Here is a 25,989-nt window from a genome sequence, read left to right on the forward strand (position 1 = left end):
TCTAGGCCAATCGGCTCCCCTTCTGCGGCTGAGCCCTCTAGGGGGGGCCCACAGCACCCTCCCTCCTTTCACCACCCTAGCTCTAGCCGTCCATTCCCTGGACGTCCCAAAAAAAAAGGACCTTCAGCTGCCACCGCAGACACGTGATCCACTTGGTGACTCACAGGCGGGCCACACCCCTTCAGGCCTTCAGCCAGGTCCTGCCACCAGCCAGTCAGCCAACACAGGGATGCATCTTATTACCAAGGGGAACAGCTAACTAATGCCCTTGACAGTCCAAATAATTATTTTCCTTCAGCTAAAAGAACTTGCTATAAAATACACAGGGGCAGGCCCTTCCGAACCCCGACTGTGCCAAGCTTCCAAAATCTCACCCCCGCCCCCCAGCCCCTCCAAGGCCTGGGCAATGCCTGACAGTGGTGCCAAGCTAATGCTCAAGGTTTCTGGTTTAAAAAAACGAATCTTACAGATTAGTACCTTTTTTCCCAAAAATTTTATTGGGGGAAACTACAAAACATTTACAGTACAATGTTTACAGTCACAATTTGTAGTGAACTGATTCCCCAAAATATATTACAACTCAAGTTGACTTATCTTGTTACATTCAAAAACCTACTTCTGTCAAAGTAGTCCAGAGTACATACATACAGAGTGCTCCAACTGTACCTACGTACAAACAAACTAAAGCTACTGCTCATTCATCCGCTGTCCAGGAAAGCATTCCTGCCTTTCTACACACGCAAAAAAAAAAAAAAAAAAAAGTACAAGTTTTGGAATTTTCTGTAATGAAACAAGGCATATTCATGTACTACATACCATTTTTTAGCACTAAGAGGTGGCCTCTTCACTTTAGATCTATATAAAAAAAAGTGGTAAATATCTTTTCCTTTTGTGCAGTTGAACCCATCCTACATTCAAATTCTCTCAAGCACTAATAGAAAAATACTTATTTGGTTGAGGAAGATTTAAGGCAAGTTCTGGCCCTTCCAAAGGCACTGTGAGACTAACCCCCCACCCCATTATTGCTACATGTCTTTATACGCAGAGTATGTCACAGTAGAATTGGTGGAATAAACAAAAGACCTTTTTTCTTTTTGCTAATTTAAAAAGTTGGAATGAGAAAAGCATGCCACATTGAAGCCTGATTTGCAAAGTATGTGGTCACTTCTTTAAAGTTGGATGGGCTACAACCATTATACATTCTAAGAAAACTCTTAAGATATTCCTCAAACTACTTCCACAGCATCAGGATAGATTTCTGTAAAGAAATCATGCAATCTTTCAAAATTTACGTAAACAAGGAAAGAAATTAATGAAATAAATATTACATACAATCTCTTAAATTAAGATTTTTTTTACTCATTTACAATAAAATAACCAAGTGAAGTTACAAAAGGCATATATTACTGTGAAAAGAACATACACTCCACATTTTGCCGATTAATAATGGCAATCATAATTTAACATAATAAAAGAATATATATCTATTGCTTTTCATCATACTTGATAAATACAGTATGAACAAAATTTTCAATGTATACTTTTCACAAGATAATAAATAAGTTAAATAGTTTTTTCATATTGAGTTGTGGTGCAGTGGTGCGAATCAACTCAAAACAGCTAAAAATTCAGCAGTTATTCCCCCCAACGATTACGAACTAAGCTCTGCCCAAGGCTTCCAGAAAGAGCAGACAAAATGGTTCTAAAATTAAACATCCACTAAGTGGTGGCAATGAAACCAGTAACCAGTAGGAAACTTTGGAATGCAGGTGTTTTTTTTTTTTTTTCCAGACAAAAAAAACTTGGTGTCAAACAAACAAAAACCTAGGGAGCTGAGGACTACAATCAAGGCATATTCCTGGTAGAATGTTGGATTCCAGAAGCTTAGAGGTTTAGCAAGGTGGTGGCTGGCTGGTTTGTTTACACTGGTCTGAGACAAACGACAATTAGGAACTTCAAGATAAGAGTTCCCACATCTGGACTGTAACTAATGCTTTTCAAGTGAAGATATGGAATGGTGGTTGGTAGCTGCTGGTGCTGGGTTGATTTTATTTTATTTTTTTCCTAAAGTCCCAAACTCCTAGGAGACCTAAAAAAGTTTAAGTGTTTGGTTTTTCCTTTTTTTTTTTTTTTGTTCTGTTCGCATCACAACTGCCCTGTTGTGAATATTTTTGTTCATCAATACAAAAGTTCGTTGGCTTTGTTTTGCTCAACAAGAATGAAAACTTCGTAATAATAATAAAAATAATAATTAAAAAAAAAAAAAAAAGAGAGGAAACCGAAAGGGGGAGGGGTGGGGGCCCCTCCCGGCACACAAGTTCGAGTCCAAGTGCTCGGTGCGGCCCCGCAGTCTGCTGGCGGCCGGTCACCCCGCGCTCCCGGGGCTGCGGGCGGCAGGGGCGCCCTCCAGCACCCCCGGGGCGGCCTGGCCTGGCCTGGCCTTCCCTTCCTCCTCCTCCTCCTCCTCGCTGGCGCCCTCTTGCCTCAGTCGTCGGAGATGGACAGGCGGCTGAAGATGGGCAGGCGGCGGCCGGGGTCGAGGCTGGGGGACTCGGAGCCGCTGAGGCTGCCCGAGCTCAGGGAGCCGCTCAGGTAGCTGTCGCGGTCCGACAGCGAGTCCGGGGGGCTCGGGGGCGCGTCGAACACGGGCGACTCGGACAGGCGGCGCGGCAGCTGGAAGCCGAAGGGCGGCGAGGGCGGCGCGGGCGGCGCGGGCGGCCCCAGGCCCTGCTGCTGCTGCTGGCTGCGGTAGTAGGCGGCCGCCACCGTGGCGAAGCTGTGCGTCTGGATGGCGAGCGGCGTGATGAGGCTGCTCAGCTCCGGGCCGAAGGCGAAGGCGTTGTTGGCGCACGAGGCGGACGAGCAGGCCGCGCACGGGGCGCCCGGCGCCAGCAGGTCCTCGGCGCCCCCGCTGCCGTACAGCAGCGCCGCCGCGGCCGCGGCCGAGGGGCAGCACGTCGGGGCGCCCGAGGGCGTGGAGGCCGACGAGCAGGACGAAGCGGACGAGGAGCAGGACGAGGCCGAGGAGCAGGAGGGCGGCGGCGGCGGCGTGCGCGACGTGGGGCTGTCGAGCAGCAGCGGCGACTCGAGGCCGCCCGGGGGCTGGTGGTGGCCCGACGGGAAGCCCGAGAAGCTGAGGCTGTGGTGGAGCTTGGGCCGCGGCTCGCGGGGGAAGCCCAGGTGCAGCGCGTCCCGCGCGCTGAAGGCGCGCAGGTCCCCGGAGGCGCCCCCCGACGGCGCGGGCCGCCGCTCGTCCGCGTTGTGGATGAAGTGGCAGCGCGGCCCGTAGGGGCAGAAGCCGATGGTGTGGAAGGTGCGGCACAGCTCCGTCTTGTACTTGGGGTGCCGGGTGAGGCTGCGCAGCTCGTGGAAGCCGTGCGCGAACTGGCACTTCTCGCCGTACTTGCACGTGCCGCTCTCCTCGAAGGGCCGGCACAGCTCAGTCTTGTAGCGGGTCGAGTTGATCTGGGAGCCGCCGCCGCCGCCGCCGCCGCCCCCCTTCTGCTGCTGCTGCTGCTGCAGGTGCAAGAGGTGCTGGCTGCGCTCGCCGTTCTCGCTGAACGAGCGGTCCCGAAACTTGTTCTCCTTGTTGAGCAGGGCGGTGCCGCCGCCCCCCGACGGCTCCTTGAGGGTGCCGTAGGAGGCCGCGCCGCCCGCCGCCCCGCTGCCGCAGCTGCCGCCGTTAGCCGCGCCCGGGAACTTGGGCGAGCAGCTGCCGGCGCTGGGCGCGGGGTGGGCGAGCGCGTGCAGGTTGCTGGCCGAGTGCCGTCGGAGAAAGCCCGGCGTGAAGCCCGAGCTCGGGGCGGCGGCCACGGGCGTCCCCACCGCCTTCTTGTCCAGCATGTTCAGATTGAGGTTGGCCAGGGATTTCTCCGTCTGCCAAAAGGAGGGGGGCGAGGACGGGGTGAGGCACGGAAAGGGAGGGGAGAGTCGGGGCGAGCCGCGGAGGAACTTCGGGACTCCGGAGTCGTCTTCCTTTCTGCAGGTTTTTCGACTCGGCCCCCCCCCCCCCTCCACCCGTACACGCGGAAAGTTAAGAAAAAAAAAAAAAAAAACAACCACATCAAGTTCGCGCGGGGAGGGGCCGACTCCCACCCCGAGCCACGCTGGGATTCGCCCTGGGGTCCTCAGCCCGCGGGCCGCCGGCCTGGGCGGCGCAGAGCCCGTCCGGGAAGCCCCGGGCAGCGTGGCCGCGGTCGGCGCCGGAGGAGGCCAGCGGCGGCGGCGGCGGCTCGCTCTGCCCTTCCTCCCCGTCCTCCTCCCCGCCCACACGGCACGAGCACACGCCGCAGCGGCCTCCGGCGACTCCTCCCGGCCCCAAAGTCAAGGTGGGGAGGGCTGCGCCCGAAGCCGAGCGCAGAGGCAGCGTCTGAAGGCCGGCCCGCCGTCCTCCCTCCTCCGTGCTCCCTCGCGTACCTTGCACAAGAAGTCGATATCGTAGAAGGCGGACAGAAGTGTGGTCGACATGTTTCTGGATCCCGTAATGGTCGGAGCCGCAGCGGGGAGGTCCGCAGGAGCCCTCGGGGCGGCGCGGCCGGGCTCGAGCCACGACGAATAACGGGCGAGGGGCGGGGGAGGGACCGAAAGTTTGCCGGGGGACGCGACGGCAGGGACGGGGGAGCGGCGCGGACCGTCCTCGGGGCTGCCCGGGAGTGCGGAGTGGGGGAAAGGAGAGAAGCAGGGAGCGCTCCTCCGCGCCCCGGGGTGCCCGGCCCGCCCCCCCCCCGCGCGGAGCCGACGACAGCTCGCGGACTGCTGGAACTCCGCGGCCCGCGAGCGCGCGCCCTATATAGAGCCCGGGAGCGCGGCAGCGGCGGGGCGGGCGTGCCGGGGGAGGGGACAGAACGCTGACCCCGCCGGGGTCTCCAGGCAACGCCGCCCGCCGGCTCGCGGACGTCAAGCGCCTCCGTGGCCTCCCATTGGCCGCCGCCAATTTTTTTTTCCTGGGGGGGAGGGGGCGGGAGGCCTCGGGGCGGGGCGGGCTGCCGGGGCGCCCGCGGCGGCGTGGAGAGCTCGTCCCTGATGGGTGCTGCTGGGTGGCGGCGGGAAGATAAGGCCCCCCTCCGCCGGGGCCGCGCTGTTGGAAATCCCCTGCACGTTTAACGTGGCCGGGGCTCTGCAGCCCTGGACGTGTCTGTCCCCGCCCGATCCTGCTAGGCAAAATCGCGGAGCTTTTATCTCCCACTCTGGGTTTTTATACCGGGCGCGGGAATTGCAAAATGCAAGAATATCGCAACGGTCCGCGCGGCCCGGCTGGCTCGCAAAGGGTGCTCCGGTCGGGGGGCGGGGGCTCAGGGCGTGCGTCCGGTGGGTGGCGGCTCCATCCCGACTGCACGTGGAGGCGCGGTGGGGGTGGGGCGGGAGCGGCCACGCGGGCGGCCGCCGCGGCAGTCTCGCCCGGAGGAGCCTGGGCCCGATTCTCCGCCCCCCTCCCCGCCCAGGCTGCAGTAAACAGGGCTTCAGCGCCGAGGCCTGCCGGGCTGGGCCGAGTGTCCGAGGACAAGGCGCTGGCTTTGCTAATCACATCACAAGACCTTGAGCCTGGGCCAAAGGCGCGGAGTGGCGCGGAGCGTCCCGGGCGGGGGAGCCGGCTGGGAGGCCGGGAGGGCCGGCGGGAGGGCAGCGCAGGCCTGGAGGCGACTTCCCGCCGCTGCGTCCGGCCGCCCCTCGGCCCGGCCTTCCCCTGCCCTCCCGGAGTCGGGGCGCAGCTAGCGGCTGGCTGGGGCGCGCCCTCTACGCCCCTTCCCTCCCCGGCCGCTGGGGGCGCCGCGCCCTGCGTTAGCTCGCGGTGGGCCGCAGCCTGTGGCTGGGGCGGGCCGGCGGCCGGGCGGGGCTGGGCACCGAGGACGCTCACGCGGGCTCGCCCGCCGGTTCCACACCCTAAAAAGCCTGGGAAATGCCTTGGCCACCGGGCTCCCTCCGGGGATGGGGCGGACACCCCCCCCCCCTAGCGCCCAGTTAGGCTAAAGCGGCTGACGCCCCGGTTCGGGCAGATCTGGGGGCTGGTCCAGGACACTTCTCACCCTGCGAGGAAACAGGCTGCCAAAGAGAGGTGGAGCGGGCCCAGGATCTCGCACACCTGGCGGCCTAGGCTGCAGTCGGGCCTGCTGGAAGGCCCAGGTCCCTCTAGGGGAGGAAGCAACCCACGCCCCTTCCCAAAGTTGATCTTTCTCGCTGTTTCCTCCTGGTTTTTTCCCTTCCTGAAGCTGGAAGGGGACGCCCCGGGCCTGTCACTCCTGGAACTGACTGCTCCGAGTGCCCGTTGGCTGCTGTAACTCCCCACACCGCCACCCACAGAGCTAGAGTCCACACAGGGCTGCAAGGACTTTGGGATCAGAAACAGGGCTGGAGTTCAGGCCCTGCCCCTTCCAGGCCATGTGATCCTAGGCAAATCACATAATCTCTTTGGTACGTGGATTTCATTATAAAACTAAGAGAATTCCTGCTTTACTCATCTCTCATCTTTGTCAAGGTGCAAAGGAGTTACCTGTTAAGATGTATAAAGGAGCAACAGGTATAACCCTTATTGTTTATTAAACCAAGTTGACAAAGCATAGAAATGGAGATAGCCAGGTCTCTGAGCTGTGGCCAGATGGGTAGAGGTGCGCAGAATCATGCGTGCAGACCTGCGAGGCACGGAATCTTGGACCCTCTAGCTTGGAGCCAAGGGCAGTGACCTCAGAACAGGTGACTCCTTCGCTCTGGGTGATTGCAGCACCCAGCCTACACTGGCCCCCAGGCAGTGCTGGGCAACTGTGGCTGACACAGCCAGGAGTGCCCAAGAACCCCAATTGTTGTTTTGTTCTTTGTTGGAATGACCCCAAACACGGGAGTTCCAGGGTAGCCCTGACAGTAGTACTCCAAGATTCTCCTGGGAATGCATCAGGCAATGTGAAACAGCCATTTCCTTAGCCACTGCTATTGTAGGTCAGTAACAAGATTTCACATACAAAATCAGGAGAAACATCTGTCCCTCCTGTCCTTCCAGGCTGGCCACAGCCAGCCAACATCAAAATCTGGGGTGATTCCCAGTCGGCAGCCCGGAGAACACCCACTCTGCAGGCTTCGTAGAAGGAACCTGGGGATTATGTGTAAATATGCTGTAGTACAGGTTTTGGTACAGAGTACCTGCTGGTATAAAGTGTTTTTATTATTATGTAACTGCTTTTATTTCATTTTAAATGGAGAAAAAAAGGAATGCTGGTCTTTTCCAGTGAGCTGGGCTTTGCTGGGCCAGTTTCATAGTTATTGAACCATGGTCATCACTGCATCATGCCAAAGATTCCCTGACTTCTCACCCAGTCAGGTCTTCGCAGAACAAAAAGAAATGTTGGGGAGATGCCTGGTTGGCTCAGTGGTTGAGCATCTGCCTTCAGCTCAGGGTGTGGTCCTGGGGTCTCTGGATTGAGTCCCGCATGGGGCTCCCATTGAGGATCCTGCTTCTCCCTCTGACTGTGTCTCTGCTTCTCTCCGTGTCTCTCATGAATAAATAAATAAATAAAATCTTAAAAAAAGAAAAAAAGATTAGACTGGCAACTTTCCAAGTGTGGGCTACACAGATGCCCAACCAGGTAATTAATTCAGGATCACAAAAAACACATTTTGAGTGGCATAGTGCAAAACCACCAAGAATCTCCTGTTCTCTTTAGGACAAAACTTTGGACTCTAGGTTTCCCTTCATTCCCTGCCTTTTCTCTACATTTCCAGCACAGCTGTATTTTTAGTATTAGGTGGTTTTCTTTTGAAGAGAACACATTCAAAATACGAGCCTTTCTGCAGTAGAAAATTATATCAAACTCTCACTCCTCTAAACTGCTCCTTTAAGGCAGCCCGGGTGGCTCAGCGGTTTAGCGCCGCCTTCAGCCCAGGGCGTGATCCTGGAGACTCAGGATCGAGTCCTGAGTCCCACCTCGGGCTCCCTGCATGGAGCCTGCTTCTCTCTGCCTCTCTCTCTGTCTCAGGAATAAATCTTAAAAAAAAAATAATAAGCTGCCCCTTTAACATAATTCCAAGTGACCGCTCACCTGAGACATATTTAAAACTACTGGGATGACTGGGTGGTTCAGTGGTTGAACCGTCTGCCTTTGGCTCAGGTGTGATCCCAGGGTCCCAAGATTGAGTCCCACATCAGGCTTCCTGCAGGGATCCTGCTTCTCCCTCTGCCTCCCCCCCACCTCTCATGAATAAATAAATAAAAAAAATCTTAAAAAAACCCCAAACTATTGACAGACCAAAAAGGCTAGACCAACTTTACATAATACTAAAATGGCTTTTTCCAGGATGAAAAATGAATATGGATGAGGCTATGGCCAATCCAAGCTATGAATTTCAAGATAGCTGTCTGTAGGTAACGCTTATTCTGAAATCTTAAGTAGAAAATGGCAAGGCAATGAAACACAGGACTAGCAGCAAAATGTATGCAAGAGCGACACCTGCTGGATATCAGAGGAACAGGACTGGGTCCGGCTTTCAAAGGCCAGGCGTCTAGATTCAAACACTGAAATGGATAAATGTGTTTTCTAATATTTTTTTAAAAAGATTTTATTTATTTATTCATGAGAGACACACACACACAGAGGGAGAGAGACATAGGCAGGGGAGGAGCATGCTCCATGCAGGGAGCCCAACGTGGGACTCGATTCTGGAACTCTGGGATCACACCTCAAGCCAAAGGCAGACGTTCAACCGCTGAACCACCCAGGTGTCCCTGTTTTCTGACATCTTAAATGAGAATCTTGTTATTGCCACCAAGAAAATGACAGTAGTCAGCGTAGACATCAAAGAAATCATTTACTCTGGCTTTCCCTTCCCTGCACTTCCTTCTAACAACCAAGGGTCTGTGCTTTCCAGTGGGTGGTAAAATCAGGTTTCCTGGGCTTAGCACAAACACTTTTGTGGGTAGGAGCTCTTTTAATAATTCGGATGGCATGTGCAGGTCGCCACAGGGCTTGGGCACATGTGGAGAGTAAAAACAAAACTATTTCTATACAGTTGATCTTGAATTCTCCCAGGAGCCAACATTCGGAACATACTTCTGCCTTAGCTAAAATGGAATAAAATTTGGAATTCTGACCCAGTGGGCTGCCTGCCAACGAATCCAACTCTTCTATGCAGTGGGAAAAAGAAGAGAAAATCATGAGTTAAAATCCAGTTCTGTACAGTCAGTTCGCAGAAAATGCCGGCTGGCTAGGCCTGGATGTGCGAGGTCGTGGAGGAAGAAAAAAGGCGAATTCAGGTCTGCAGGTGGCCAGCACCTGGGAGCAGAGTAAATATTCAACGTGGTAGCCTCACTTCCTACAGTAGCTGCAAAAACCCGGGCTGCCCTGAATGAATGAACTGGAGAAAAACTCTGCAGGAAGGGACAGAGAGACTAGACCCACAAAGGGAGAACATATTTGAATTTATGTTCCATGGGTTCCCAGCAGATTTAGTGGGGGGAACAGTCTGCCCCCACCCCACCCCCCAAAGTCTTTCTTCAATGAGCTGTTTCTGTTTTGGCAAGAGTAAACTGATTGGCTTCTGCAGGTGAGTCTGAAGCCCTGAGGACGGGGGTATCTTCCCTTTCCTTTCCTTCTAGAAAGGCCAGCAGCTGCAGGCAAGCCAGAGTCCTCTCCTCCTGAATGCGCAGTCGTGTGAATTCCACGGTCTTCAAGAACTCAGCAGCTGGGGGCAGCTCTCTGAAGAGCTGCGAAAGGAGGTGGCCCTGCTCTGATGCTGTCCTGCGGAGATGGCAGAGGCTTTCAGGGCTGAGGGGACGGCGGCTGGACGTGGAGAGGAGACGGAGGAGGTGCTCGTGGAGGTATTTCACGAAGATCAGGGTCTCGGCCCAAAAGTTGATTTCTGCTTTTTCAAACAGGTAGTCTTCCACCTAAATCAAAAGACAAAGCCCAAAGTCAGCATAACCGGGGATGTCGACAGCTCCAATCCAGACCAGAGTCCCACCCCCTCCTGAGGGAGGGCCCGCTCCCGCCTGTCAGCACCCACATACAGATGCCACTCGCAGCCTGGAAGGTCACCTTCTATTTTCATTTGCTGTTCTGCTCTACCAGGGAGGAATTTTCCTCCCCAGACTTAACATGACCTTTGATAAAGATGTGTTTATGGTGCCGAGCCAAGATATTTTGGGGGCCTGCTGTTGAGAAGGGGACCTCAACAGGGGAGTGGGCCCTAGACCCAAAGGTGCATCTAGAAATCAGAGGGTGGGGGTGGGGAGGAAAGAGAAATCTCAGCAGCAGAACAAAGAGCAAAGGATTGCCAAACACGAGACACTACCCTCTAAGTATGAAACCAAATTTCTATGATGCTGGGGATTTTTCAAGGTTATTTTATCACAGACACTTTATCTTGTCTTCAAATTTCCCATAAACAAGCTGCCTTTTGAACTCTTGGCCTGTTGGGTATGTCAAGAGGGCCAGCTGAATCAGACACTGGTGGATGGATATAGATTTCAGTTGACAAGATGCTTTTGCTGCCTGCCTCGGTCCTCAGTTTCCCTGTCTGCTGACTCATCTGGAGGGGGCGAATAGTTTTCTCTAAGCAATAAATACCCTGGAAGGATCCTGATTCTCTGGAATTGTTTCACTTTCAGACCTAACTGTGGCGCGAGCCTCTCGCTATTGCAACACTCAGTAATAAGCATTCTCCATAATTAAGCCCTCAACTTCCAAGGGGCCTCTTCCTTTCCTATCTTTTCTTTTCTATTGAGGTATAACTGACATACAATATTGTACTAGTCTCGATGTACAACACAGTGACTCGACATTTGTATACAGTGTGAATTGATCACCACACTGTCTAGTTACTGTCACCCTAGAAAGTTACTATAATCTTAGTGACTATATTCCACATGCTATACATTAATCCCCATGACTTAGTCATCTTATAACTGGGAGTCTGTACTTCTTGATCTCCTTTACCCATCTCACACCACCTTAACCCCCCTTCCCTCTGGCAACCACCGATCTGTTCTCTAGGAGTCTGGGTTCGGTTTGGTTTTGCTTGTTTGTTTTTTAGATTCCACATATTAAGTGAAATCAGGTGGTATCTGTTCTCCTCTGACTTCTTTCTCTTAGTATAATATCCTCAAGGTCCATCTGTGTTGTCTCAAATGGCAACATTCCATTCTTCATGGCTGAGTAGTATTTATATATATATATATATATATATATATATATATGAAAACACACACACCCAATAGATACACAATGTATGCATGTATGTGTACACACACAGACACACACACCCTTTATCTATTCATCCACTGAAGGACACATTTAGGTTGCTTCTAAATTTTTTTTTTTTAAATTTATTTATGATAGTCACAGAGAGATAGAGAGAGAGGCAGAGACACAGGCAGAGGGAGAAGCAGGCTCCATGCAGCGGGAGCCCGACGTGGGATTCAATCCTGGGTCTCCAGGATCGCGCCCTGGGCCAAAGGCAGGCGCCAAACCGCTGCGCCACCCAGGGATCCCTAGGTTGCTTCTATATCTTGGCTATTGTAAATAATGCTACAGTGAACAGAGTAGTGTATGTATCTTTTCAAATGAGTGTTTTCATTTTCTTTGGGTAGATGCTCAGCATTGGAATTGCTAGATCCTGTGGTAGTTCTATTTTTAATTTTATGAGGAATCTCCATATTGTTTTCTAGAGTGGCTGCACAGATTTACATTCCCAGCAATAGTGCATGAGAGGTCTCTTTTCTCCACATCCTTGCCAACACTTATCTTTTTGATAATAGTCATTCTGACTCTGGTGTTAGGTGATACCCCATTGTGGCTTTGATTTGCATTTCCCTGATGATTAGAGATGCTGAGCATCTTTTCAGGTACCTGTTGGCCAGCCGTATGTCTCCTTTGGGAACATGTCTATTCAGATCCTCTGCCCATTTTTTTTTCTTTTTAAAGATTTTATTTTATTAACTCACGAGAGACACAGAGCGAGCGAGAGAGAGGCAGAGGTAGAAGTAGTCTCCATGCAGGGAGCCCGATGTGGGACTGGATCCCGGGTCTCCAGGATCAGGCCCTGGGCTGCAGGCGGCGCTAAACCGCTGTGCCACCGGGGCTGCCCCCTCTGCCCATTTTTTAATCAGATTTTTTTTTTGTTGTTATTGAGTTGTAAGATTTCTTTATAATTTTTGGATATATATATATATCATTTGCAAATATCTTCTCCCATTTGGTAGGTTCTGTTTTCATTTTGTTGATGATTTCATTCATTGTGCAGAAGCTTTTTAGTTTGATTTAGTCCCGCTTGTTTATTTTTGCTTTTGTTTCCCCTTGCTTTTGGAGTCAGATTCATAAAAACATCTGATGTCAAAAGGAGTTTACAACCTGTATTTTATTCTAGCAGTTTTATAGTTTCAGATCTTACAATCAGGTCTTTAATCCATTTTGAGTTAATTTTTGTATATGGCATAAGAAAGTGGTCCAATTTCATTCTTTTGCATGTAGCTGTCCAGTTTTCCCAATACTATTTATTGAAGAGACTATTCATTCCTCATTGTATACCCATAATTTAGGTTTATTTCTGGGTTCTCTATTCTGCTCCACTGATCTTTATGTCTGTTTTTGTGCCACTGCCATACTGTTCTGATTACTATAGCTTTGTAGTATAGTTTGAAGTCAAGGCACATAATATCTCTGGCTTTGTTCTTTCTCAAGACTGTTTTGGTTGCTTGGGGTCTTGGGGTCTTTGGTGGTTCCCTATAAATTTTAGAATATATGTTCTAGTTCTGTGAAAAATACTGTTGGAATTTTGATAGGGTTTGCATTGAATCTGTTGACTGCTTTGGGCAGATGGAAATTTTAATGATATTAATTCTTCCAATCCAACAGCATGGAATAATATCTTTCCATTTATTTGTGTCTTCTTTAATTTCTTTAATCAATATCTTATAGTTTTATAAGGTTTTTCACCTCCTTGGTTAATTGTATTCCTAGATATTTTTTCTTTTTTATGCAACTGTAGATGGAACTGTTTTTTTTCTTTATTTCTCTGATAGTTTGTTATTAGTGTATAGAAATGCAACAGATTTTTTTTTCAACAGATTTTTTACATTGATTTTGTATCATGCAACTTTATTTAATTCATTTATTAGTTCTAAAAGGTTTTTTTTTGGTGGAGTCTTTAGTCATCTGCAAACAGTGACAATTTTACTTCCTCCTTTCCAATTTATATGCCTTTTCTTTTTCTTGTGTAATTGCTGTAGCTAGCATTTCCAAGACTCTGTTGCATAAAAGTGGTGAGAGTGGGCATCTTTGTCTTGTTCTTGATCTTAGAGAAAAGCTTTCAGGTTTTATCCATTGAGTATTAGCTGCGGGTTTGTCATATACGGCTTTCATTATGTTAAGATATGTACCCTCTGTACCCACTTAGTTGAGCTTTTTAAAACCATAAATGGATGTTGAATTTTGTCAAATGCTTTTCTGCATCTCAATGATGAGATGATCATCATTGTTATCTTTCCTTTTGTTAATATTGTGTATCACAATGACTAATTTGTAGATGGTGAATCACTCTTGCATCCCTGGAATAAATCCCACTTCATTATGGTATATGATACTTTTAATGTATTGTTGAACTCAGTTGGCTAATAGTTTGTTGAGGATTTTGCATCTATGTTCATCAGGGATATTGGCCTATAAATTTCTTTCATTCTTTCTTTTTTGTGGTGTCCTTATCTGGTTTTGGTATCAGGGTAATACTGGCCTTGTAAAATGAACTTGGAAGCACTCCCTCCTCTTTAATTTTTTGGAAGAGTTTGAAAGGGTAAGTATTAAATCGTTGAATGTTTGGTAGAATTTATTGATGAAGCTGTCTGGTCTTGGACTTCTGTTTGTTTGGAGGTTTTTCTTTCTTTTTTTTTAATTTAAAGATTCTCTTTATTCATCACAGACACACAGAGAGAGGCAGAGAGACACAGGCAGAGGGAGAGGCAGGCTCCCTGCGAGGAGCCTGATGCAGAACTCGATCCCAGGACCCTGGGATCATGACCTGAGCTGAAGGCAGATGTTCAACCACTGAGCCACCCAGGCGTCCCTGTTGGGAGGTTCTTTTTTTTTTTAAATTTTTTTTAAATTTTTTATTTATTTATGATAGTCACAGAGAGAGAGAGAGAGAGAGGCAGAGACACAGGCGGAGGGAGAAGCAGGCTCCATGCACCGGGAGCCTGATGTGGGATTCGATCCCGGGTCTCCAGGATCGCGCCCTGGGCCAAAGGCAGGCGCCAAACCGCTGCGCCACCCAGGGATCCCTGTTGGGAGGTTCTTAATTGTCTCCCAGTAATTGGTCTATTCAGATTTTTTCTTTCTTTATGATTCAGTCTTAGAAGATTACAAGTTTTTAGGAATTTATCCATCCTTTCTCAGTTGTCCAGTTTGTTGGTATATAATTGTTCACAGTAGTCTCTCTTTTTTTATCCTTCACAAGTTCCTTTCTAAATTCATCATAAATAAGAACTGTCTTAAAAATAACTTCCAGTATTTCAGAAAAATGGATTCTAACAATAGTACTGTAGTAACATTCATCAAACTGTTTATTCACTCTATTTATTGAACATCCACCACGATGAGGTATTGGCAGCACAATGATCAATGAATAGTCCTTGTCCTCTCAAGGCTTCCAGTTTAACAGAGGAGAAAAATGTAAAGAAATGCCCCTAAAGCCCTGGTTTTATCAGCCAGTTCTTAGAACCATAATATTTTTTTTACAAAGGTGTTACTCTATAACCTTTACACATACAAAAGCCAGTAATTGCTAGTCAACGGCATTCACTGACCAAGTGGGTAGGTCTATGGGAAAGTGGTTTTCATAGTGCCAGCTGTATAACCTTTAAAAGGTCATGAGATCAGTATGGGTTGCAACCAGCTAAAAATAATCCAATAGAATGGTTCAGAAAACATTAGCACCATGTGTTGTTAAGTATCATTTAGTGAAATGTTTCAGAAATACAGAGAGGGAAGTGCTTCCCTGTCTTCCTATATACATCTCCCATTCCCTTTCCACCTGCCCCAAGACACATCCTTAGCACTGTCATTCAATTCACGGTAGCCTCTTATGATCCTTTGTATTTCTGTGGTATCAGTTGTAACCTCTCCTTTTTCATTTTTGTTTTTATTTATTTGAGCCCTCTGTTTTTCATGGCCAATCTAGCTAAGGTTTGTCTATTTTGTTTATCTTTTTAAAGAACCAGCTTTTTGTTACATTGATGCTTTTCTATTTTTTTTTATTGTCTCTATTTCATTTATTTCCACTCTGATCCTTTATTATTCCCTTCCTCCTAATTTTGGGTTTTGTTTGTTCTCAGTGAGGTGTAAAGTTAGGTTGTTTGAGATCTTTCTTGTTTTTTGATAATAGGCATTTATCACTTGAGCTTCCCTCTTAGAACCACTTTTTCTGGATCCCATACCTTTTAGTATGTTGTGTTTCTGTTTTCATTTGTTTCTAGGTGCTTACTTTCTCCTTTGATTTCTTCTAATGATCCAATAGTTGTTCAGTAACACGTTGTTTAATTTCCATGTACTTGTAGTTTTTCCAGTTTTCTTCTTATAATTGATTTCTAGTTTTATACCATTGTGGTCAGAAAAGATGCTTGACATGATTTTTACCTTTTTGTATTTACTGTTTTATGGCCTAACATATGATCTATCCTGGAGAATGTTCCATGTGCACTTGAGAAGAATGTGTATTCTTCTGTTTTTGGATGGGATGTTCTGTATATACCTATTAAGTCCATGTGGTCTAATACATTCTTTAAGGCCAACATTTCCTTACTGATTTTGTTTGGATGACAATGGAATGTTAAAGTCCCCTACTATTATTGCATTAGTCATAACTTCTCCCTTTAGGTCTGTTATTATTTGCTCTATATATTCTGGTGCTCCTATGTTGGGTGTATATTTATAAATGTTATATATTCTTGCTGGATTGACCTTTTAATCAATATAGTGGCCCTCTTTCTCTCTTATTACAGTCTTTGTTCTAAAGTCTATTTTGTCTGATATGAGTATAGTTACACCAGCTTTCTTTTTGTTCCTATTTGCATGAAATGTAGTTCTACATCCTTTCACTTTTGGGCTGCATGTGTTCTTACTTCTGAAGTAAGTCAGGACAGTTCACAGGATACTGCAGGCGGTATACAGATGCATCTTTTTAAAAAATTCATTTAGCCATTCTATGTCTTGATTGGAGAATTAGTCCATTTACATTTAAAGTAATTATTGATAGATATCTGCTTATTGCCATTTTGTTAACTATTTCCTGGCTGTTTTGTACATCCTGTATGTTCCTTTCTTCTCTTTCTTCTTTTGTGGTTTGATGACTTTTTTTAGCGTTTAGATTCCTTTCTCGTTTTCTTTATATATGTACAATAAGTTTTTGCTGGGGGACGCCTGGGTGGCTCAGCGGTTGAGCGTCTGCCTTCTGTTCAGGGCCTGATCCCAGATTCCAGAGATCGAATCCCACATCGGGCACCTTGCATGGAGCCTGCCTCTCCTCCCTCTGCCTGTGTCTCTGCCTCTCTTTTTGTGTCTCTCATGAATGAATGAATAAGATCTTAAAAAAAAAAAATAAGTTTTTGCTGGGATGCCTGGGTGGCTCAGCAAAGGCATCTGCCTTTGGCTCAGGGTGTGGTCTTGGTCCTGGGATTGAGTCCTGCATCCGGCTCCCCACAAGGAGCTCCTCCTGCTACCTATGTCTCTCTGCCTCTCTCTCTGTGTCTCTCATGAATAAACAAATAAAATCTTTTTCTTTTTTCTTTTTTTTAAACAGAGAGAGAGAGAGAGAGAGAGAGGGAGAGGCAGAGACACAGGCAGAGGGAGAAGCAGGCTCCATGCAGGGAGCCCAACGTGGGACTCAATCCTGGGTCTCCAGGATCAGGCCCTGGGCTGAAGGAGGCGATAAACCACTGAGCCACCCGGGTTGCCCTAAACAAATAAAATCTTTAAAAAAAAATAAGTTTTGCTCTGTGGTTACCGTGAGGTTCACAAATATCATCCTTTTTCAGCCTAGTTGAAGTTGATTGCAACTTAAATTTGAATACATTCCAGAACTCTACATTTTTACTCCATTTTATGTTTTGATGTCACATTTTACATCTTTTTGATTCCCTTAATTATTGTAGTTTTAGTTCATTTGCTAATTTTTTTCTTTTAACCTTCAAAGTAGCTTTTTGTAAGGGATTAACCTACTACCCTTACTATATATTTACTTTTTACAGTGGAATTTTTATTTTTATATGTTTTCTTATTAATTTGTGCCATTTCTTTTTTTAACTTAAGGGAGTCGTTTAACATTTCTTGTAAGGCCAGTTTAGTGGTGACGAACTCCTTTAGTTTTTGCTTGTCTGGGAAAATTCTTTATCTCGCCTTCCATTCTGAATGATAACCTTACTGGTTATAGTATTCTTGGTTGGAAGGTTTTGAGTATGTCATGTTACTTCCTTCTGGCCTGCAAAATTACTGCTCAGAAATCTGCTGATAGCCTTAGGGGGTTTCCCTTATACAATTTGTTTTTCTCTTGCTACTTTTAAGATTCTCTCTTTAACTTCTGACATTTTAATGTGGTCTGCTGTAGATCTCTTTAGGTTCATCTTATTTGGAATTCTTTGGGCTTCCTTGGGCCTGGATGTCTGTTTCCCTTTCCAGGCAAGGGAAGTTTTCAGCCATTGTTTCTTCAAATTAGTTTTTTGCCCCTTTCACTCTTCTCCTTCTGGGACCCTTATGGTATGAATGTCATTCCACCTGATGCTGTCCCATAGCTCTCTTAAGTTACCTTCATTTTAAAAATTTGTTTTCCTTTTCACTGCTCTGTCTGGATGAGCTCCAATGCTTTGTCTTCCAGCTCCCTGATCCATTCTTCTGTTTCATCCAGTCTCCTGTTGAGCCCTTCTAGTGTATTTCTCAGTTTAATTATTGTACTCTTCGGCTCTATGCCTTCTATTTGGTACTTTCTTATGTTTTCTTTTTGTTGAAGTTCTGTGTTCATCCATTCTTCTCTTAAATTCAGTGGGTTTCTTTATGGTCATGACTTTGAATACTTTATCAGGTAGATTTCTTATCTCCATATCATTAAGGTCTTTTTCTGAGGTTTTGTCTTATCTTCCATTTGGAACATATTTCTGTTTCCTCATTTTGCTTGACTCTGTGTTTGTTTCTATGTATTAGGCAAAACAGCTCTCAGTCTTGAAGAGTGGGTGGCCTTGTGGGTGATGAAACATCTCATTCAACCTTGCCCTAGTTCTTTGTTGTCTCTTGAACTTTTCTGATTGCCTAAACTGCTGAATTTATTCTTAATATGTCCCTGTTGTTGAGGGACATAGGACTGTGTGCCAAGACCTGTCAGTGCTCCAAGGGGAGGAATCTCATTTAGCACCTGCTTTCAGGTTGATTGGAAGCCAGACCCTTTAGCAGCAGATTTTAAAATAAAATACTATACTGTGGGATGGCAACAATAATCTTTGCTGGCCTCCAGGCCAGGAGATCTAGGGATCTAGGGATCTAGTCCCCTAGGCAACTGTTGAAAAAAAATGGGGCTCTAGATGAACATATTAGCTCTTTTCTGAGAGGTCTAGTGGAGCTGTATCAAGGCCAAGGGGGCATGCAAGGATGTCACCTTCTGGGGCAGCCCTGGTGGCTCATAAGTTTAGCACTGTCTTCAGCCCAGGGCCTGATCCTGGGGTCCTGGGATTGAGTTTCAAGTCAGGCTCCCTGCAGGGAGCCTGCTTCTCCCTCTGCCTGTGTCTCTGCCTCTCTCTGTATCTCTCATGAATAAATAAATAAAATCTTAAAAAAAAAAAAAAAAGGATGTCACCTTCTGCTTATATTCCCTGGGAACACCTCCTGAGCTTCTTGATGTGTGGGAAATCTGAAGCCTGTCCCTCAGGTTGAAGTTCTAGGCTAAGTAAATAGGCTTTGTTCCCATGAAGACTGGGGTTGTGTTTCAGTCTCTTGTCTGTACAGTGCCCTGGGGGTGGTAGACTGCCAGGAACTGTCTTCCTTCCTGATCATCACCTTCCTGCGGAGTTCAGGATGCCAACTCCCTTGGCTATGAGAGCCAAGCAATCAAGGAGTGTCCTGGGTGTGGAGTAGACATGACTGCTGGCTTTAGCTAGGCAGTTGGAGAGTTTAGGGGATGGGGCACACCCGCTGGCTTCAGAAACCAAGGAGTCTTTTTCAAAGTCCTCTCCCCTGGTGATCTGAAGACTTACCACTGGAACCTCAAAAGTCAGCATGAAAGCTGCCCCAGTGCTCCCAGCAGCATCTAGCAGACTGCTGTGGTCATTTGGAGACTTTCCTAATTGGTTATTGATCTGTATGTGAGTATCCGGAAGCATACTTTCAGCAGCCACATGAAGTCTAAGTAAGCCTGGTGTGCTGCATCTAGTGGGTTCAGGACACCACCACTCTGACTTCACCTCTACCCTGAGACCCTAGGATTACCTGATGTGTGTTTTCCAGATGGACCACGAAATCATCATCCTCTCCCAACAGCCATCCCAGCAGGACTGGGAGTCCAAGGGCCAGCTGGTCCCACTGCTGGAGCAGGTCACACAGCACAGCTAGGGCTAGGGTCAGTGCAATTGAAGCGTCCACCTGGCAGAAGGCAAATTCTGTGGAAACAAGAGAGAGGCGAGCAGTGAATGTGCTGCTCAGGGAGTCTCTGCAGGACTCTGGGAATGTGAAGGGCCTCAGGTTAAATCACTGTCACCAGCCTGGAGGGAGGCTGCTGGGATAGGCTCCTCAGAGGTTATTAATCCATTTCATTCTGGTGGAATGAGTCAGAGGCCCAAACCCCAGCATTTCAGCGGCCCCATCTCTGTGTGGTCAGGAGCAAGTCCACCTGCAAGATTAGACATTTAGCTCCCATCAGTCCATCTAGTGTAATTAGAAGGATATCAGAAAGCTTTCTGCCCAGTGTCTCCTCTGTAGGCTTGCCACAAGGCCTGAATTCCACTGGTTTGCCTCTCCCTCTGAAAGCAAATCCTGCTGGCCACATGACACATAAATCTCTTAATATTTGAGAACAGGGCACCAGTTAACTTTTTCTTAAAAGGTCAGAGAATAAATATTTTAGACTTTGAGGGTCTTCAGGTTTCTGTCACAACTACTCAACTTTGCTGAAAGCAGTCATGGACAATATGTAAACTATATTTATGTTCCAATAAAATTTTAATTTCACATAATTTTCACATGGCATAAAATATTCTTCTTTTGATTTTTTTTCAACCATTTAAGAACATAAAAACCATTCATAGTTCATAGGCTGTACAACAGATGGCAAGATGGATCTGCCTTCTGTCTTTGAATTCATTTTTCAGGCAATTGTCTTCCTAGCTGGCTGAGAAAGGGTGCAGAAAGAGGAGAATGGGGTGCAGAAAGAGGAAGCGGGTGCTTTGGGGAAACCATTGCTTGCTTCATCATTTTGCCTCAGACAGTCCTAAATATGGGCTTGAAGAGAGGCTCTGGGTGTTGACACTTCCGCCAACAACCCCAGCCATTGCATCCCCAACCTGGAGGAGGTCTGAGATATGGGACTGAAATATCACCACAAAATGAACCCCTTTGGATCCATCCATGTACCAGTGCCTGTCTTTCAGTGAGGCACTTCTATTGAGGCCTCATCCTCCCCTAATCCATATCTCCAACTCTAGGACACACACTTGGCCCTGACCATTGGCCCCCACAGAGAGACCTGCCCAGCACACAGGGAGAGGGCTCAGTCTGGACTGAAAGCTTGAGCTCTTAGGGTACCAAACCGGCCCAAGTAGAATGGCCTCTCGAGGGCCTATTATGTGCTAGGCCCTCACCTAGTACTTCCTGTCTATTCCTTCAACATCCTACAGGTTGGGAATTGCCACCCCTGCTTCACAGGTGAGGAATCCTGGGCTCAGATGAACCCACTTTAAGTAGCTGTAAATAATCAGAATGGGCAAAACATTTCATGGTGCCTACTGAGCACAAATTTGGAGAATTAGCACCAACATTCTAGATATCTAGGTCTTCCCAGTGAGATAAGCAGGGTTGGTGACCCTACAGTGGGGCCAGTTCCACCTGGAGCCCACCCAGCAGAGTCCAAACTCATGGCGCAGCCACGAGACTGATGTCACCATTGCCAAGTCAATCCCCCAGGACACCTGCCCCTTGGTGCTGCTGCTGCCTTGGCTGTCAGAACTGGGATTTAGCCCAGGCAACAGAAAAAGAGGACGGGGATGGACGAGAAGCAGGGAGCAAACGTGCATTTTGGCTGTAGGTCTGGGCCATGTGTTGTTCCAGCCTTTACCTATTATATAACCTCTATTTTTTAAAATACTTTTTAAAAAGATTTTATTTATTCACCACACACACACACACACACACACACACACACACACACACACAGAGGCAGAGACACAGGCAGAGGGAGAAGCAGGCTCCCGGCAGGGAGCCCAATGCGGGACTCAGGGAGCCCAATGCGGGACTCGATCCTCAGTCTCCAGGATCACGCCCCGGGCCAAAGGCAGCGCCAAATTGCTGAGCCACCCAGGCTGCCCTATAACCTCTATTTTTTATCTCTACCTGACTCCACTGTGTAGTTCTCAGATGGTTTAGAATCTGTATGGGGAGGTGGTACAGTTAATCAGCATCTTTCATACCTCAAAGAATTGAAAATAAACATGAAGACCAGCATAGGATTAAACACATAGCAGACTGCCAGAATATTCCAATGTGTGGCTCCAGAGATAATGAAATCTTTTCTTTTACCCCTGCCTTGATTTAGTTTGAACACTAACATAGGGACTGACACAAAGAAAGCATTCACTAAATGGTTAACTAGGTTACTGTGGATAATAATGAACACTGGCTTATCTAACCCTTACTGCTCCCGCACGAGCAGGGAGGTATCTTTCTTCTTTCTTTCTTTCTTTCTTTCTTTCTTTCTTTCTTTCTTTCTCTCTCTCTCTTTCTTTCTTTCTTTCTTTCTTTCTTTCTTCTTAAAGATTTTATTTATTTATTCATAGAGACACAGAGACAGAGAGGCAGAGGGAGAAGCAGGCTCCATGCAGGGAACCTGATGCGGGACTCAATCCCGGGTCTCCAGGATCATACCCCAGGCTGCAGGCAGCACTAAACTGCTGCGCCACCGGGGTTGCCCTAGGTATCCTTATTTAACCAATGAGGAAGCTATGCTCATAGGTAACGGATCCAAGTTTGCAGAGTGAACAGTGGTGGCAGTGAGTTAAGTCTGCCTCAGTGCAGGGGCTGCTCCTACCCCGCTGGGAGGCCATGGAGAGACACCCCTAGCACCCCATGGAGATGAAGAGCTCACATTGGCTTTATCACTTTTATTCATTAGAAAAAGCTCCCAGCTGGGGGCCATATTTTTAAAGAAGATAATACAGTAAGTCCTTAGTATTGTGCAGTGGGTCATCTTATGGGAAACCTTTTTCTAAAAGTTTCTACTTCTGATTTACTGCCTGTCCTCCTTTTGGCCTCCACAAGACAGGGATTAGAAACTCCACAGGAAAGGAAAGTTTCACCCACCAACAAAATCAGTGCTTGCAGCTCAGGTGACACTCCTGTTAGCTCCATAAAGAACACATGGGTGTGACTGGAGATGCCGCCAGGAAAGCCAGGCCGCTGCACTTGCCACCTCCATCCTGTACCACCTTGTCATGAATTGTGCTTAGGAAGTGGCAGGAGAGTGATGGGCATGAAAGATGCACAGAGCAGCACTGGTGTGATTTGGCTAGAAGCAGCTCCAGAGAAAATTATAATCATCTAAATACTGACTTTGAAAGATGAAGAAGTAAGGAGAAAGAAGGCTGGCCAGGGTGGGGTGAATTAGTTGGATTTAAATCTGCTTGAGGGGCCAGATGTATCCCACCAAGTTTCCTCTTTTATTACCTTGCCCTGGACTAGGATGGCTTGGCCAGAATAACCCAGATCTTTACTGGCCAAATGCCTTGTGAAGAGAGGCAGAAGAGTGGAAGAGGAATTTTTTAGCTAGCCAAGCAGGCCAGCCAGGCTCTCACAGGCTTGCCAGTCCATCAAAAAAACAAGAAAGCAAGTGACCAAGCAACCACTGTGTCTGAAGAATCTCCTGCATGTCTAGAGCAGCCAAATAATCTGGAAAAACAAAACAGAACTGGAAGACTCACACATTTTGACTTTAAAACTTACTACAAAGCTACACTAACTAAGACAGTGTGGTGCTGGCATAAGGACAGATACACAGGTCAATGGAATAGAACTGAGATTCTAGAAATAAACCCTCATGCTTACATTCCATTCTTTTCTTTTCTTTTTTTTTCTTTTGACAAGAGTGCCAAAGCAAATAATGGTAGGGAAAGGACAGTTTGTTTCAACTAGTAGAGCTGGGACAACTGGGTATCCATCCACATGCAAAAGAATGAAGTTGGACCTACCTCACAGCATATACAAAAATGGACTCAAAATGTATCAAAGGCCTAAATTTAAGAGATAAAACTATAAAACACATAGAAGAGAATATAAAAGTGAAGCTTTGTGATCTTGGATTAGGCAATGGTTTCTTAAATAAGACATCAAAAGCCCAAGCAATAAAAGAAAGGCTAGACTTCATCAGAATAGCATGTGCTCCAAAGAATATTGTTAATAAAGTGAAGACAACTCACAGAGATGGAGAATATCTGCAAATCCTATATCTGACAAGGGACATATATTTAGAATACATAAAACACTCTTAGAATGAAATAATAGAAAGACAACCCAATGAAAACATGTGCAGGGGGACACCTGGGGGCTCAGCAGGTGAGCTTCTGCCTTCAATTCAGGGTGTGATCCTGGAGTCCTGGGATCGAGTCCCACATCAGGCTCCCTGCATGGAGCCTGCTTTTCCCTCTGCCTGTGTCTCTGCCTCTCTCTTGCTCTCTGTGTCTCTTATGAATAAATAAATAAAATCTTAAAAAAAAATGTGCAAAGAATCTGAATAGACATTTCTCCAGAGAAGATCCACAAATGACCAAGAAGCATAGGAAAAGATGCTTAGCGCCATTAACCAAAGTGCAAATCAAAACCACAGTGAGATACCACTTCACAACCATTAGGAGAGCTATAATAAAAAAGGCAGATAATAAGTTTTGGTGAAAAATGTGGAGAAGATGGAACTCTCAGACACCGCTGGTGGGGATATAAAAATGGTGCAGCCATATGTCCATACAAAAACTTGTACACAAAATGTTCATACTAGTCAAAACGTAGAAACAATCAAAATGCCCATCAACAACATGGATAAACAAAAAGGAATGAAGTACTGCTATAGGTTACACCACAGATGAACCTTGGAAACATGCTAAGTAGAAAAAGCCAGACACAAAAGACCATGTATTGTATGTGAAATATCCAGAATAGGCAAATCATAGAGACAAAAAGTGTATTAGTGGTTGCCAGGGGTTGGAGAATGGGGAAACTGAGGAATGACTGCTGATCGAAATAGTGTTTCTTTTTTGGGTTGATGAAAAATGTTCTGGAACTACATAGTGGTGATGGCTGCACAGCCTTGTGAATATACTAAGATGCATAACTCCGTACACTTTAATTTGCTGAATTTGTGGTATGTGAATGATCTAGGGCCAGGGGCATGGGGAATGTGACAGGCTGAAAATAGCTTCGGCCCCTGGAACCTGTGAATGTTACCTTACTTGGAAAAAGGGTCTTTGTAGAGGTGATTTAGTTAATGATATTGAGATGAGGAATTAATCTTAGAGGATCTGGGTGGATCCTAAATGCCATTGTAAACGTCCCAGTAAGTGAGAGCAGAGAGACACCTGACACCCAAGAGAAGGTGATGTGAAGCCAGAAGACTGGAGTGATGCCAGCTTCTGGAGACTGGAAAAGACAAGGAATTCCCTAGAGCAAGATTCTCCCAAGAGCCTCCAGAGGAAGTATGGCCCTGCTGACACTTTAATTTTGGACTTCCGGCCTTATGAGGCCATCTAGGTCACCAAGTTTATGGTAATTTGTTATGTTACAACAGCCCCAGGAGAACGAAGGGGGAGTGCTGAAGGCATGGGTTTCTTCTCGCAGTGACAAGAATGACCCACCATTGACTGTGGTGATGGTTGCACAACTCTACGAAGATGCTACGACTAGTTCACCGTACCCTCTCAGGGGGTGACTTGTGTGGTACATGCATGGTTTATCTCAGTAAAACCGTGGAACTGAAACATCTGCTGTGTACAAGTTGGTTCCGATTGCTGAGCACAGTGGATGCCTTGAAAGAGTTCACAGGATAGTTGAGCCCTCGTGCTTGCTTACAGTGCCCAGGCCTTGGGTGCCGGAGGACTCTGCAGAGGCGCGTTGGCTCAGCGGGTGGGCAGGGTGCCTGAGAGGGCTTCCTGGAGGAGCCGCATCTCTGCCTGGCCCTTCACCCATCAGGAAGCTGGTGCTCAGGGTCTCCTCTGTGGCCAGCACTGTGCTGAGTCCTGGGGGAAACCAAGTCAAGGACATCTCCTGTACTTGAGAAGGTGGTGCTCTGGGAGGGGAGGTTAAGCTAAAACTCAGGCAACAGCGAGATATCTGGCGCTGAACAGAGTGGTGTGGATTCCCAGACCTGCAGGAATCTGGGGAGGGAAGAATTCAGTGTGGGAAAAATCAAGCATCGCCCCCAATGGCTACACAGCTAAAGCAAGAGTGAAATATGCCTTAGACCCCTCCGGGAGTGCCGCAAGTGAGTGAGGTGTGTTGGTACATACTCTTGTCTGTGGTAGGCCTACATGAGGGGTGGCAATGAGCTGGCAACCCAATGAATCGGTATTTATTTATTTATTTTAAAAGATTTTATTTATTCATGAGAGACACAGACCGAGAGAGGCAGAGACACAGGCAGAGGGAGAAGCAGGCTCCATACAGGGAGCCTGACGTGGGACTCGATCCCGGGTCTCCAGGATCATGCCCTGGGCTGAAGGCGGCGCTAAACCGCTGAGCCACCAGGGCTGCCCCAAATCGGCATTTAGAACTAGCTAATCCTGGCCTT

General features: G+C 47.3%; 2 protein-coding genes across 3 annotated transcripts in view; both read right to left on the minus strand.

Annotated features, from left to right (window-relative positions):
• Positions 1–474: 474 nt before the first annotated feature.
• ZFP36L2 (ZFP36 ring finger protein like 2) lies at positions 475–4,549 on the minus strand. The gene is made up of 2 exons (XM_041754453.1): positions 4,417–4,549; positions 475–3,876 (listed from the first exon to the last, which is right to left on the minus strand). The coding sequence occupies exons 1-2, from the start codon at positions 4,465–4,467 to the stop codon at positions 2,485–2,487; spliced, it is 1,443 nt and encodes a 480-aa protein (XP_041610387.1). The 5' UTR covers positions 4,468–4,549; the 3' UTR covers positions 475–2,484.
• Positions 4,550–9,384: 4,835 nt separating this feature from the next.
• Positions 9,385–25,989, minus strand: part of THADA (THADA armadillo repeat containing) — a 329,797-nt gene continuing 313,192 nt past the window's right edge. For both annotated transcript variants that reach the window (XM_041754451.1, XM_041754452.1), the window contains 2 exons: positions 19,437–19,606; positions 9,385–9,868 (listed from right to left, as the gene is read on the minus strand). In XM_041754451.1, the coding sequence (XP_041610385.1) occupies positions 9,476–9,868; positions 19,437–19,606 (563 nt within the window). In that variant the 3' untranslated portion in view covers positions 9,385–9,475. The remainder of the gene's footprint in view (positions 9,869–19,436; positions 19,607–25,989) is intronic.

The sequence above is a fragment of the Vulpes lagopus genome, chromosome 5 (assembly GCF_018345385.1).
Source record: "Vulpes lagopus strain Blue_001 chromosome 5, ASM1834538v1, whole genome shotgun sequence".
In the NCBI taxonomy this organism is placed as follows: Eukaryota; Metazoa; Chordata; class Mammalia; order Carnivora; family Canidae; genus Vulpes; species Vulpes lagopus.

What these genes read in the sequence shown, in the direction of transcription:
- ZFP36L2 (XM_041754453.1), bottom strand. Translation starts at nt 4,467, where the DNA reads ATGTCGACCACACTTCTGTCCGCCTTCTACGATATCGACTTCTTGTGC. An exon ending in ATATCGACTTCTTGTGCAAG is followed by an intron (nt 3,877 to 4,416) that starts GTACGCGAGGGA and finishes TCCTTTTGGCAG; the next exon opens with ACGGAGAAATCCCTGGCCAA.